The sequence below is a fragment of the Vanacampus margaritifer genome, chromosome 17 (genome assembly GCF_051991255.1).
Source record: "Vanacampus margaritifer isolate UIUO_Vmar chromosome 17, RoL_Vmar_1.0, whole genome shotgun sequence".
NCBI classification, from domain to species: Eukaryota; Metazoa; Chordata; class Actinopteri; order Syngnathiformes; family Syngnathidae; genus Vanacampus; species Vanacampus margaritifer.
In genome coordinates this window covers 18,385,843-18,401,125 of record NC_135448.1, presented here as the reverse complement: position 1 = coordinate 18,401,125, position 15,283 = coordinate 18,385,843, and the positions used below count along the sequence as shown (strand labels likewise).

Below are 15,283 nucleotides of genomic sequence, written 5' to 3'. Positions count from 1 at the left end.
CAAATGGTATGAGTGCAAACGAGGAGAAACTAAACAAACATTATAGACTTGCGTCGTTATTTCTTTATTTGAAACATTTCCATTTAGATGTGGATGTACAGTCCACAATTATTATTATTATTTTTTATCTCTCTGTATATTTGTACCGAACTACATTCCCCAAGTCGCTTTGCGCGCAATCTGTTTCTGGGTGTCTAGCAACAGCTAACCAGCCCCGCCGCCAGGCAGACAGCAGCCGGCGGCAGCCTTTCTCGGCGTGTCTTCCAGAAAATTGCTCGCTGTCGGGATATTCGCATTTCGTTGAGATATACTCGCGCGGCCGGGAGGGGAAAAACAAGAGTGGGAAGACAACCGCGAGCCCTGCGCAAAGATATGAGCGGCAGCGGGCGGCCCAGGACCAGCTCTTTTGCTGAGCCGCCAGGAGTTCCAGGAGCCGCCGCCGCGCCCGCCGGATCAGCCGCTGCCGTGGGGAGCAGCACAGGAAAGTCCGGGGTCCCACAGGCCTCCGGCAGTAGTTTGTCGGGATGCTCCAACCTCAAGCTCGCCAGTAAGATTTTAAATACAATACTCAATATGATATACTTTCTAAATTAATGTTACATATTACTGCGCTGCCTTGACTTTTCTTTCCCCACTGTTTGAGTCACAAGAAGACAATCGTCCCTGCTGGTTAGCATGCTAACGTTAGCCACTTGTTTTGTACGTTAGCAGCTCATCGCCCAGTCTTACCGATGTGCTCGGCCGGACCCTCGTGAAATTGAAAAGCGTCTTCGAATCGTCATTTTTGTACTTGTTACACATCTCGCAGCTTTCAGCTCACTGTTCATGTTCAAGCCAGCATCGGAACGAGGTAATTACTGTAGCAGGGGTGGCTAAAGTTCCGAGCTAAACGGTCATTGTTCATGTGAGCTGCCTGCCGGTGACTCGCATCATCGCGGGACTCCCAGGTGGAAAGTTGCCCGCTCACAAGGTCACCTGTGCGGGCGAGGAAGGCTCCAAATAAGACGCGTGTGGTCGCCCGGGCCGGCCGACATCTGGAGGACGCCAGTCATTGACGTCCAGGGCGGCTTGGGTGTTAGCCGCCTTGCTACGGTGCAAGGACGTGTCTAAATAATGTTGTTAACATTTAAATGTCAATGCACACCTCATCGCACACCGTAGGACATTTTGAAATGAAAGGTTGCCTTTTGGGTGTGATGGATGTGTCTGCAGGTGAGATTAACCCCGTTAGCACGATGAATTGCATGGAGAGCGATGATGTGCTTTGACATTTTTGCATCCCTGGCTTAAAGCGACCCACTTGGGCTTGCATTGGTAAAATATCAAGTAAGTTGCCGTCAGGGTCGCCAAATGTTCCAAATCCCGGCCTAACATTGTGTTGTTTGCAAATCTGAAAGTGACCTGACATCCTTGGGATTATTTTTGACAAGCGTGCGACCCTAAACAAGAAGCCCTCCCCATGTGACCTAAACTGTAAATTGGTGTTTAAGAAGAGGATGAAAGGCAGAAAGATGAACATCACTGTCACCACATGAAATTACATTTACTTGTTGTATAAAAGTATTAGAACCGCACTGAAAAAAAATAGCAACAATTAAGAGATTATTGTCGAAATATTACGAGTATAAAATGTATGACTTTTTATCGTTAATATTGTTGTTCTTAAAGTATTGATGAATTGACAGGAGGTGACTATTTTATGACTAAAGAATAGGACGGTGTACAAAATATGCTATATTTTTGCTAAAAATGACGACGGCTTGTAAATACAATTTTATCGTAAATACACTATTCTTTACCAAACTTTTTTCTTGTCTATTTTTAGATGTTTGGGGGGGGGGGGGGGGACATAGACCCTGTAATTTGAAAACTCTTTCCACACTATATGTGGCTTTGAGTGTGTGCGGCTTTAAAAGGCAGGTCTGGTCTGGTGAGTGACGTGGGTGTCAACAAATGAATGCGTCGTATTGCCACTGTGCTATTTCTACTGGGGGGGGCGGGGGCTGCGTGTAACGCAAGTGTGGAAAAATGACTAACGCTTCGAGGCAGACATTTTGCTGTAATATTTTTTCTCACGTTTTTTTTTATATAATTATTAAAGTATGTTGGGATACTAATGTGTGTTTTAAGTGGTTCCGAAAATGGATGGGTGGATGAGACGACAATCGTCATTTAAAGCAGTCCACCAGGAGAAAGAAATGAGAGGCTGGCCTATTTTTGGAGCATTCCCCCATTTAATTATCCACAGTGTCGTCTTAAAAGTGAACTTAACGATCCGGAGCGGTAATGAAGTTGCCTTATTAACCCTCGTATTAAAAGAAAAAATGTCCAGTGGAGATATATATATGACCCTAACGTGATGCCAAGGAGGCCCAGTGGCGCACTTGACTTCATCTGACGACGTCATGTGGTTTCCTAGGAGACAGCGGCAAGGTGACGACTGTGGTGGCCACGCCGGGTCAGGGCCCGGACCGCCCGCAAGAAGTGTCCTACACCGACATCAAGGTGAGATGAGACCGCGCCGCCTGCGGTGTTCGTGTCCCCGAATGCGACCTTTGACCTTTCCTCCTCCTCACCCAGGTGATCGGCAACGGCTCGTTCGGGGTGGTCTACCAGGCGCGCCTCATCGACAGTCAGGAGATGGTGGCCATCAAGAAGGTCCTCCAAGACAAGAGGTTCAAGGTGCGCCGTGCACACCGACAGTTAAAAGCATGTGCAATGTGTTGCTTTTTTGACTTTGCCTTCTCTCTTTTTTTCATTGTAGAATCGGGAGCTGCAGATCATGAGGAAGTTGGACCACTGTAACATCGTCAGACTGCGTTACTTCTTCTACTCTAGTGGAGATAAGGTTGACTTTTTAAAATTTTTTTGCTGTGTGTATGCACGTCTACGCTGAGGTCAATATGTGACACCCGCTGTCTGATCTGATCTAGAAGGATGAAGTGTACCTCAACTTGGTGCTGGACTTTGTCCCCGAGACGGTCTACAGGGTGGCCCGGCATTTCAACAAGAACAAGAGCATCATCCCCATCATCTACGTCAAGGTCATTTTTCTGCCAGGAAGGAATCGTCCTGCCGTCCCTCAAACGCGGCCGTGAGGTCACGCTGGTCTCTCCCCTCGCAGGTGTACATGTACCAGCTGTTTCGCAGTTTGGCGTACATCCACTCGCAAGGCGTGTGTCACCGGGACATCAAGCCGCAGAACCTGCTGGTGGACCCCGAAACGGCCATCCTCAAGCTGTGTGACTTTGGCAGGTGAGCCGCACGGACGCGTCTGCTCACCAAGCGCACCTCCTTCTAGGTTTCAAAATCAGACCTCACGCTCTTAAAACGAAACATTTGGGTCAAACAACACAAAGTGGTTAAAAAATGGTTAAATATTTAACCCAAAAAGTTGAACTAATAAATATTATAGTTATTTGACCCAAAAAAGTTGGGTCAAATTAAATTAATAACCTACAATTAGGTTATTTTGTGTGATACATTTCAACCAACCTTTTTTTGGGTTAATTGAATTGAACCGACCCAACTTTACGAGTTATTTAACTCAAAAAGTTGGGTCAAATTAAATTTATAGCCCACAGACCGACCAACATTTTTGTGGGCTATTCATTGACCCAACTTTTTGGGTTAATTGAAGAACCCAATTGACTTGGGCCAAAATGAACCGACCCAACTATTTGAGCTAATTAACACAAAAAGTTGGGTCAAATTAAATTAATAACCCACATTTTTAGGGTTGTTTTGTGGGTTATACGTTGGAACTAACCTTTTGGGTTCATTGAATAATCAAAGAAAACAATTCGATCAATTCCTTTTTGACACATTTTGGGTTATTTTTGACCCAACTGTTTTGAGTGATTTTAACTTTTCACGCCCAGAGTGAGAATCAAAAAGCTGGCTGACATGAATGGAGGATTTGATCGGTCAGTCACTTAAGATTGCCTTCGACCGCGAGACGCTGCCGTGCAGCCGATGCTGCGAGTCGTCCAAGCTTTTGTTAAAAACACTTTGGTGTTGATGGGGAGGAGCTAAATTGCGTTAACTTGCGCATTTGTTATATTATTTATTTGAACTATTCTAAAAACATTTTTTTCATAATTAGCAGCCCATACTGTACGTCATAAAGTAGCATGCATACAAACATGCCTTGGTGGAGGTCATCAGCATACGTGTGTAGTATGGAATTGTTTTGATTGCGCGGCCGATTAACGAGGAAGCGTCGCGTCTCCCTCAGCGCCAAGCAGCTGGTGCGCGGCGAGCCCAACGTGTCGTACATCTGCTCGCGCTACTACCGGGCGCCCGAGCTCATCTTCGGCGCCACCGACTACACGGCCAACATCGACATCTGGTCGGCGGGCTGCGTCCTGGCCGAGCTGCTGCTGGGCCAGCCCATCTTCCCCGGCGACAGCGGCGTCGACCAGTTGGTGGAGATCATCAAGGTGAGCGCCCGGCGGGAGACGACGAAACCGGATTTGGGCTGACTTTGGCTTTTCCAGGTGCTCGGCACGCCGACTCGGGAGCAGATCCGGGAGATGAACCCCAACTACACAGAATTCAAGTTCCCGCAGATCAAAGCTCACCCTTGGACCAAGGTAGTCGGACGCCGCGTGAAACTTGTCGGCAATCGCCACAAATGTGTCATTGGATGTTTTTTTCCCCTTTCCTGGCGTCGAGGTGTTCAAACCGCGCACGCCGCCGGAGGCCATCGCGCTCTGCTCTCGCCTGCTGGAGTACACGCCGGCCTCGCGCCTGTCGCCGCTGGAGGCGTGCTCGCACACCTTCTTCGACGAGCTGCGGCAGCCCAACACGCGGCTGCCCAGCGGTCGGGAGCTGCCCATGCTCTTCAACTTCAGCACCACAGGTACGTAGGCAAAGCGGGTGCAGGTTCCGATCCCACATCTTCAGTCAGACGTTAGTTTTTGAGAAAAGAGGGCAACTCTGACACTTTACTAATATTTATGAATTACAGGTTAGGGTTCAGGTGGATTTCTTTCTCGTTTCTCATTTTATAGGTCGTGTCTAAAGTTAGAAAATCCAAATTTCTAAAAATAAATTAAAATGATGAGTTAATAAAAAAATATATTTTTGAAGTTGTTGTCAAAAACACATAAAGCCAACCGAGCAAAATTATCTATAATCACAAATCACTAGTAACGGAAGTGCACATACAAGGAAGAACAAAGACATTTTTGATTATTCAGCGTTCATTCATTTTAAAAACTCACTGTTAATTGTAATAATATGCAACAAAAAAAAACGGAAGTTATATCACAACGTACATTTTTTTCTTTTTTGTAGTGCCATGCTTTGAATTCAGGTCATTGCATTCTATTAGTTGACCACCAGATGGCAGTAAATCGCCACATTGAGACTTAGTTCTCTCTGACATACAAAGATCTTAGTTTCTCGGTCTTAGTTTCGGATTTTGGTGCCATACTGTACCATGTTGTGACTCCTCTAAAAAGAGCATAAAAGCATTAATAAGATGAATTAACGATAAGATGAGAGGAATGTAAAATAAGACGTGATTGGAAACCCGGCCGACGATGGACTGTTCACAGAACTTACGTCGGGCTGAAACAAGCCAATGATTGAATTTCTTCCAATCCAAGATTGTTTGTGTGTGCAGAGTTGTCTATCCAACCTCAGCTGAACTCCACGCTCATCCCTCCGCACGCTCGCGCTCACACAGCTGCTTCCTCTCACGGTAGGAACGCGCTTTCCGTCCTTCCTTCCCACCAAAAGTCGATTGCGCAATGATTGCGTTCCTAGCGTTAAGCAACACGTTTGCTCTGGTCAGATGGTACCGGCCCGGACGCTTCCCAACTGGGATCAGTACCAGGATCGCTCAACAGCATCTGAAGCGACCAATCGCCTTCCTGCCTGTCTGCTCGGCCAGCCCCCGACCTCCCTCCCTCCCTCCCCTTTTCTTCTTCCTCTCCCTCAATTACGACACAAACGTACGTGAAATCTAAGCGCTCATCTCCGTGCTTGCTCGTAGATGATGTTTTTGTACAGTGGACGCGTCCGACAACACCGCAGACGGAGATTTAGCCAACACACACACACACACACACACACAGTGCCGTCTGGCTGCTGCTCCAGAGGTATGTGAAGGTTCAATAGTGGGGGCTGGTCCTCTGTAATATAACCTTTTTTTTATTTTATTATTTTACATTGACTCCCCCCCCCCCCCTGTTTTCTTCACCCATGTTTGTCTTTATTTATTTATTTGAACCCATCACACATTTCCTCATTCACTGAGCGCTTTTTGTTTTGTTGTTTGAAATCAATGTTGACGTGCGTACGAAGCCAACTGGACCCGGCGCGAGCCACAGAATGTTCTCGTTTAGGCTGGAGAGGTTCGCTCAGGAGATCATCTCAACTTCTTCCACACTTTTTGTTTTTTTTTAATTACGATTTTATGTTCCTCGCCCCAGCCACATGTTTCGCTTCCATCCGTTCTTACTTTCTTTGCAAAAAAAAAAGAAAAAGATTTTAGACCATTTTATTGAGCGTTGTCATGTTTTTAAGACAGTTTTTTTTGGGGGGGGCTTGAGACATTCTTGCATTTCCCATGATGCACTGGCACGCGGCAGTCATGAAGCCGAAACATTGCAGAATATTATTTTGAACATTAATTTGATACTGCAATTTGATTTGAATTTCACCAGAACAAAACCATATACGAGCAGCATGACTCTCCGTAAGAACCCGGGCTAAACTTAGCTCCTCCCTCAATTACTTCTTTCCTACTATCCAGGTCATCTTGTGAGGTTTTGACGCATTACACAAAGTAGAAAAATAAAGGTGAATATGCGGGCGGGGGATTTGTAGGCAAATGTGGGTGGTCCTCAAGTAGCAGCACATGCCTTCCACCTCTTTTTTATTCTTGTTTTTATTTATTCTCGTTCCTTGAGAGACTCACTTCTTGTACGCGTTTTGTCATCCGTTCATATTCATTTGCAGGCACAGTCATGTCGTAACCGGAGGCTTTTTAAACTCCCCTGGAGATCAGTTGAAATCCTCCCGCTGTCATGGCATGTGTAAATATATATATTTTTCTCCCCATTGTCTTTTCTTTTTCTTTTTTTTTTTTTATTATATTACAGAGCTGTTTATATCTGCTGCCACTCATTCTGTCCATATGTTCGTGCTTGTTTATTCTGTAAATACAGTACACCTTTGTGTCGCCGTGTAAATATTGCAACAGAGAAAAGAAAAAGAAGAAAAAGCTTGTCATGTCTGTCCACCACTTTTTCTTTCTCTCTCTCTCTTTCTTTGCTTCCTGTGAAGTCGCCGCTCGCATCAGGTTTTCCTTGAATGAATGTCTCACAAATCTATCCTGCGAGTGACGCTCGTGGATCGCTAGCTAGGACGCGCTCTTGCCGTTTGTTGGTGTGGTGCGCACCTTCACTTGATTTGGCAACGGAGCTTCTTGTTTGTGTATCCTGTGCAGTGTTTAGGGGGTGTTACAAGAGTTACATTTTGTCACTTGTCCAAGTGTAAGGACGTTATGTATTGGAAGGAGCTCCAATGTGCTGCTAATTATCATCAGGTGACATTTTGTGGTGCGACTGCCTTACAAGAATGTTTGTGTCATCCCCCCCCACCCAACCCTTATTTTTATTTTTTTTTTACCTTTGACTTTTGCTCTGAGCTGTGAAGGAGAGAGAAAGAAAACCAAAACCTGTTTGTCTCTGTTCTGTGTGCGCGCGCGTGTGTATGTGAATTCATTTACTGTAATAAAGTGATGATGAAACTGTTTCACTCAAATTGTTTTTATTCACACTTAACGAGTTAGTAGTGAATTGAGTTATTGAAGCATTTATACATATACATTTCAAATCACAGGGTTTAAAAACAATATTATTTAATGATGACCTAAACATTTAAAAACGTGAGGACGTGAGGTCGAGTCAGACTTCGGCCTTCCTAAGTGGAGCTTGTACGTTCTTCCAAAGTCAGTTTCCGGCAGAAAGGGTGGTTGACTGGTTAGTGTGTCCGCCTCCTAATGCGGAGGACGTGAGATCGAGTCCAGGCATCTGCGTTTCTGGGTGAAACCTGTACGAGTGTACTTTTTTTTCTCCGGGTACTCCGGTTTTCTCCCTCGTTTCCAAGACGTACATGGCAGGTTAATTTAACACTCCAAATTGTCCGTAGGTGTGATTGTGAGTGTGGATGGTTGCCTGCTGACCTTCTGCCAGCTGGGATAGGCTGCAGCGCCCCCTGCGACCCTTGTAAGGACATGCGGTTAAGAAATTGGATAGATGACATTCGTTTGAATTTCTCTATCTTTATTTTTTATGTTTGATCCACGTTGCAGATCAGTATCTCTTTTTTTAATTACGTAATAACGATGTATATATATATTTTTTTATAAATACATTAAAAAAAAGACATTTATGGCAAGGGATTAAAAAAGTGACGTACTGCTGTTGTTCGTCTCCAGAACAGAGATGGCGCTGTTGTAAGCGCCTTCCCCGAAGTTTTTAAATAAGTGACGTACTTCCGGCTGACGTTCAAATACGAAACGACAGAAGAGCGAGCGTGACTGCTAGACCTCCGAGGTAAACGAATCTTCAAATTGTTACATTCCTCTGCGATTTACCGTTAAAAAATAAGTTCTGTGTTTTATTGGTATGTTCAATGTTTGAAATGTCCTCATTGAAACAGAACCCAGCCTGATCTGTAATGTCTTGGCGTCGCTGCTATCGAAGCGAGCTAATTCTGTTAGCATTTTCGCTAAAATGCCCCCCCCCCTTCCCCACAAGATTACAAGTCGTAATATCTTTATGTAAATGTGTTCCATTTCGACCAAGTTGAACAATTTCAATATTTTTCATCTTCTAGTGTTTGATTGATGATTAATGTTAACTCGGTAATGCGAAAAGCCGGCGCTTTTACGGGTTTCTAGGCACTAAGCTAGGCTAAGCTACATGTTCAAAATGTTTTAGTTTTTTTTAACAACTGTTTCAAACAAAGACAAATATATACAACATTATGGCTTTTCTTATAGCACAAAATTCTATGAGGAACCAGAATGCAATGAAAATAAAATACACAATAAAATGCAATTTAAAATAATACGAAGAAAAACGGTAGGGCTTTTCACGTAACATGTATTTGTCAATTATACAAATAAGTTTAATAGCATTCCTATTTTTCATCAGTTTAAGGCTCTTTGAAAAGAAAACAAATTTGTGAAAATAGTAGAAATTTGGTTTCACATGTTCAAAATGTTACCTGTATGTTTCCACTGTACCAAATTTCCCTCACAGGATAAATAATGAAATGTAGGTAGCTATAACAAGACACCCTTATTTAAAAAAAAAAGGTTTGTAATTGAGCACAGTTGTGGATGAAATCTGTATGACATGACTTCATACTCTATGAGCTTTCTAACGGCGTGAATGTGATATGTTGGCTTTTCAGGTTGCATGTGAGGGCCATGGCTCGCGGGCAGCAGAAGATTCAGTCCCAGCAGAAGAACGCCAAGAAGGCCGCTGAGAAGAAAAAGGGTCAGGCGGCCGACCAGAAGACGGCAGCCAAGGTGGCGCTGGTCCACACGTGCCCAGTCTGCAGGGTAAGGACACACAAAAAAACAACTAAAAGCCTCTTGCGTGTATTCATGATCTTGGTGTCAAAAGAAGTATGTTGAATTTGTGTTACACATTAGTCGTGTTCAACAAACCTTTTTAGAGGGGCACCTTTTTTTTTTTCAGTCACAGCAGGGCTCTCCTCCTTGAATAGTAGATGTTCATTGCACTTTTTTCCCCCCTTGAAAGTATTTTTTAAAAAGTGCACTTTTTATTCCCGGGGGGATCAAATTTGCCTCTCTTTTGGTTTTGGTTTATGGGTTTTATTGAACATATAAACATAAAGTAAAAACATTACAAGTCTAAAATACAAGTTGAAGTAAAAAAAGAAAAACAAGAATAGGGAGAAAGAAAAGAGTTGACATGTTGAAAAGGCGTAGGAGGAAGTCAAAAACGTATGTATTTCTACCCCTTATTCGTTTTATGTTGATAAAATAATAAGGTTAATGTATTTCAACAAAATACGTGTTGTGTTATAAGGACTCGCTCTTATTTCAAACAGCTTCTGAGTACTGTGGCAGAGTAGATTGTTGTGTTCTTTAAACATTATTTGTGCTATTTCAAATTCAACTAAGTGGTAACATTTCATTGTATTTGATTTAACAGAGAATGAGTTGCTTCTGTATATTTTGATCGATTTAGAATTCTTATGGCTCTTTTTTGCCGTTTGAAAACAGGATCGGTATTTGTTTTATATGCGTTTGTCCAGATTTCCACACAATAGGTCAGATGTGGTAATAATAATCAACAATATAATGTGTAGAATGATTTCTTATTCAGGACATCCTTGGTTTTAGAGAGTATCCCTGTCATTTTGGACATTTTCCTTTTGACATTATCTGTGTGTGACTTCCAACATCATTTCCATCAATAACTACTCCAAGAAATGAATTTCCATACATTCTTTCTATTTCAATTGAGTTTACCATAATTTTAACCTGTTGTGTGGTTTGTCTAGTACCAAAAACGATCAACTTTGTTTCATTTAAGTTTAGTGATCATTTGTTCACATGAAAGCAATTTTTGAATGTGTTTATTTCGTTCTCCACGGTAGTCAGAAGCTGCTTCAGGTTCTCTTCTGAACCGTAGAGAGTTGTGTCATCGGCGAATGAGACACTTTTGAATATTTTTGAGATGCAACAGATATCATTCATATACAATATAAATAATTTGGGGCCTAGCACAGACCCTTGGGGAATTCCATGAGTAATCTTCAAGTGTTTTGATTGTATATTGTTAAACTGTAAGTACTGATATCTATTATCTAAATAACCTTTTATCCATTTATATGCCATCTCTTTCTAATTTATTCGTTAGTATAGAATGTCAAATGCTTTTTTTTTAATCTATAAAAATGACAACCGTAACTTTTTTATCATCTGTGTTCGTAAATATTGCTTCTACGAGTTCCATGACTGCCATTGAGGTGGTCTGTTTTTCTCTAAACCCATATGGATTGTCACTTAAAAGCTTATGTTTTTCAATCAAATTGTCTAGTCTATATGAAAAATTATTTTTCTACAATTTTTGAGAAGTGTGGCAGCAGTGACATCGGTCTATAATTTGTGAATATGTGTCTTTCTCCATAAGAATAACTTTTGCTATTTTCATTTTTGATGGAAATATACCGTCTTTAAACGATAAATGGCATATATATGTGAAAGGTTGCACAACATATTCTATAATACTTTTTACTAATGTCATATCAATGTAAAAGCAGTCAGTGGACTTTTTATTTTTTAATATTTTAACAACATTTAACATTAACAGCGTTAAGCCACATAGTGGAGGAATTATTTGTAATGTGCTTTATCTATTTCATGTTTGTTTTTTGGCTCAGGGATTTCTTTTGCCAAATTACCGCCAACATGAACAAAATAATAATTAAAATCATTAGCTATGTCTGAATTTTTTTTCAATAATATTTTTCTATTTTATAAAATATTCTGGATAATCTACTTAAAAAAAATGTTGCTATTTTTAATTACATGATTTAGTATTTTTCGTATTTATTTTCCTGCAAGAAAAATATTTTTTCTTCTCCATAAATGATGTTTGTTAATCCTCCCAAAAAGATTTTCATGCAAAATTTCCCCTTTATATACAAGCTTCTTTGCCCAAGTGTTCTGTTTTTCTTCTTCTGACTAAGTATAAATAATCAACTCGATATCCTGAAAACAAATACTATTATATTATTACGCTTAGGGAGGATTTGGGGGAGGAAAAATACTGTCCACAAATTTACTCCACAATTTTTTGGAATCCTCTTAAAATACTTTACCTGATTTATTTATTTTTGCCCCTCAAGATTTTTTTCATCTTTATATATATATATATATATATATATATTTATTTTTAAGATTTATTATTTATTTTCTGCTTTTGAAGAAAAAAAAGGGAAAACTGCCTTCATAAAATATTTTCTTGAAAGATTCCTTTTTCTCTCAGAAAATAACTTCCTTTTTTTATATTACTGCAATTTTTTTCAGTTCAAACATGCTAAACTTTTTCTTTTTTTTTTGCACCTCACATTCATATTTTTTGTTGAACTATGCAGAAATATTTAATGTCATGTATTCTTGATTCCATCAAGAATGATAGCTTGGAAAGCTGCATGTTGTGATTCACACATCCTATGTTTATGTGCGTTTTCCTGACTTTTTTTTTTTTTTTTTTTAGACCCAGATGCCCGATCCAAAGACCTTCAAGCAACACTTTGAGAGCAAACACCCAAAGTCTCCGATGCCTCCCGAGCTGGCCGACGTTCAGGCTTGAAGCATCGCAAACCAACCGGTAAGTAGCGCACACGCACACACGCACGCACGCCCTTCTTGGCATGTTGCTCATTTATGGCGCCAGATCAGTCTTGTAATGAACACGCACATATTGTGAGATTCACAAACACATCTGGCACGAAAAACAAACACATTTTGGATGCGCGCACTAGTCCGACACAAAACACAAACACATTTTGGGATTTATGAACACGTGTGGCACGAAACACACACACACACACATTCATCAAATGTGTGTGTGAATTGTCTTGCGTGCATTTATAACGTGCGTTCATTTTGTAATTCACTCACGCGTGTGTGTGTGGATCTCTTTGAGACTCATTTCACGCCGCGAAAGAAACACACTTGCATTTTTTCTAAACAAAGCTCGACTGCAGCCAATCAGATGTCTCCTTCCTTTACAGCCAATCACGGGCCGGGTGTTGCGTAACGTCACTCATGTAAGCATACACATCTATAAAAACGAATAGATATCTCGTCCACACGGGGCGGCCATCTTGCCACAGTTAGCTCCGCCTCTCATTACTGTTAAGTCGTGGCAGCTTGACGTTGCATTTGGATGGCAGAAACTCAAAAGCAGATTTTTTTTTTTAGTAAAGTATGAATTATTTCTTTGAGAACTCAACCGAGCAAGCACGTTTGCTTCAGTTTTAACACAGAAGAATAAAGTGTGTCCCCGCACGAAGACGCAAGCGTCCCGTATTCAGTGTCCTTGTGGCCCAATCGCAACATTGCACATCAGCTGAGTACTGTCCAATAATAAACAATATCCCTTAACATTTACTATGTTTTATCGTACGTGTTCTTTTAAATAACTCAAAATAGCGGTTTACCAAAAAACAACTTATTATCGGGCAGTTTAGTTTATAAGTGCATGAATAAGAATGAATAATACTTAGCATGAATAAAGTCGCCTATTTTCTATCGTATTCGCTTCTAATCTTGTCTAGTCCCGTCTAATCTATTCTAGTCTTTGTTGTAAAATGGATATGGATTCAAAATGTAAAAAATGATTCAACTGTGTATATATGTATGTATATATATATATATATATATATATATATATATACGTATATATATATATATATATATATATATATATATGTGTGTATATATGTATGTATATATACATATATTCAAAAATTCAGGTTTGTTTCATGTTTGAATAACACTGAAATAAAATATTAAGGCTTAATGTTCCATTAATATAACATTCGTTCATGCTTAATGTGTAAATCCTAACCCTAAGAAAGACGTTTTTTTTTGAATATTCCCATTAAAAAATTGATGCTTAAAAATGTATATATGTGTATATATTTAAATGTATATATGTAATATATATATTAATATATATATATATATATTAATATGTTTATATATTTTAATATATTTATATATTAATACTTATATATTAATATATATTTTAGAAATGTGAACTTGCTTTAAAAGGGGAGGATTTATTATTAACAAGTATGTAGTATAATAATTACGCTTCTAAACTTCTGGATAATAAGTTGTTTTTTGGTAAACCGCTATTTTGAGTTATTTAAAAGAACATGTACGATAAAAACAAATGTTAAGGGATATTGTTTATTATTGCACAGGACTCAGCTGATGTGCAATGTTGCGCATGAGCCACAGTGAGGCGCTAGAACACTGAATATGGGACACCTGCGTCATCGGGCACACTTTTTTCTTCCGTGTTAAGACTGAAGCTTGTTGAAAGCAAACGTGCTTGCTCTGTTGAGTTCTCAAAGAAATAATTCATACTTTACTAAAAAAAAAAAAAAAATTCATCTTTTTGAGTTTCCGCCATCCAAATGCATCGTCAAGCTGTCAAGGCGGGGCTAACTGTGGCAAGATGGCCGCCCCGTGTGGACGAGATATCTTATTCGTTTTTATAGATGTGTATGCTTACAGCTTACTAGTGACGTTACGCAACACCCGGCCCGTGTGATTGGCTGTGAAGGAGGGAGACGTCTGATTGGCTGCAGTCGAGCTTTGTTTAGAAAAAATGCAAGTGTGTTTCTTTCGCGCCGTGAAATGAGTCTCAAAAAGATCCACACACACGCGTGAGTGCCAATTACAAAATGAACGCACGTTATAAAGGCACGCAAAACAATTCACACGCACATTTGATGAATGTTGTGTGTGTGTGTGTTTCGTGTCAGATGTATTCATAAATCCCAAAATGTGTTTGTTAGTGTCAGACGTGTGTGCGCATCCAAAATGTGTCTGTCGTGTCTGATGTGTTTATGAATCCCACAACGTGTGTGTTCATGATGAGACTGATCTGGCGCCATATGCAGCAACGCGCGTGTCTTCTCTCGCAGACAACACGGATGGAGACCGCCGGGACCAGGTGACATGACGGCGTGGAGCAGACGCGTGTGCGTGCGTGAAGACAGCAACAAAAGGGCCACAAGTCCAGTAATAAACATATTTATTAAAAAAAAACGCAACAGGCTTACAACTGTCAGGAATTCTTTAGCAGGACGAATGGCAACAAGTTTTCAAATTCTTAGTGTTCCTCCCCCCCCCCCCTTCTGCAGCCGTGGAGGCTCATGCTACCCCCTCCCCCCTCTTCAGCCCAGTGGGCTCCTGCTGCCCCACCCACCCCCTCCCTCCCAATGGGCCCTTTGGACAACTCCACCACTTCCTGAACTCGGTACCGCTTCGTCATTTCCTGTCTTTCATGATGAGACGACCTGATTACTCCAGGTGTGTCTGACGACTGAGGTCAGACACACCTGGATTAATCAGGTTGTCCCATCATGAACGACAGGAAATGAAGTCGCGGTATTGAGTTCAGGAAGTGATGGATTTGTGACGAGAGTCTTGAAAGGGAGGAAGTGAAACAAACACTTTGAATTTGTGAACTTGTTG

At 41.0% G+C, this 15,283-nt stretch overlaps 2 protein-coding genes across 2 annotated transcripts; both read left to right on the top strand.

The window, feature by feature from the left end:
* The first annotated feature begins 188 nt into the window (after nt 1-188).
* Nucleotides 189-7,770, top strand: LOC144037822 (glycogen synthase kinase-3 beta-like). The gene is made up of 11 exons (XM_077549687.1): nt 189-547; nt 2,420-2,505; nt 2,581-2,682; nt 2,765-2,848; nt 2,934-3,044; nt 3,125-3,255; nt 4,238-4,442; nt 4,500-4,595; nt 4,678-4,864; nt 5,633-5,710; nt 5,804-7,770. Exons 1-11 carry the CDS (start codon nt 373-375, stop codon nt 5,863-5,865), a joined length of 1,317 nt encoding a protein of 438 aa, XP_077405813.1. The 5' UTR covers nt 189-372; the 3' UTR covers nt 5,866-7,770.
* Nucleotides 7,771-8,467: 697 nt separating this feature from the next.
* Nucleotides 8,468-14,859, top strand: LOC144037823 (zinc finger protein 706). Its single transcript, XM_077549688.1, has 4 exons — nt 8,468-8,573; nt 9,439-9,589; nt 12,282-12,395; nt 14,731-14,859. Exons 2-3 carry the CDS (start codon nt 9,455-9,457, stop codon nt 12,375-12,377), a joined length of 231 nt encoding a protein of 76 aa, XP_077405814.1. The 5' UTR covers nt 8,468-8,573; nt 9,439-9,454; the 3' UTR covers nt 12,378-12,395; nt 14,731-14,859.
* Nucleotides 14,860-15,283: the final 424 nt, after the last annotated feature.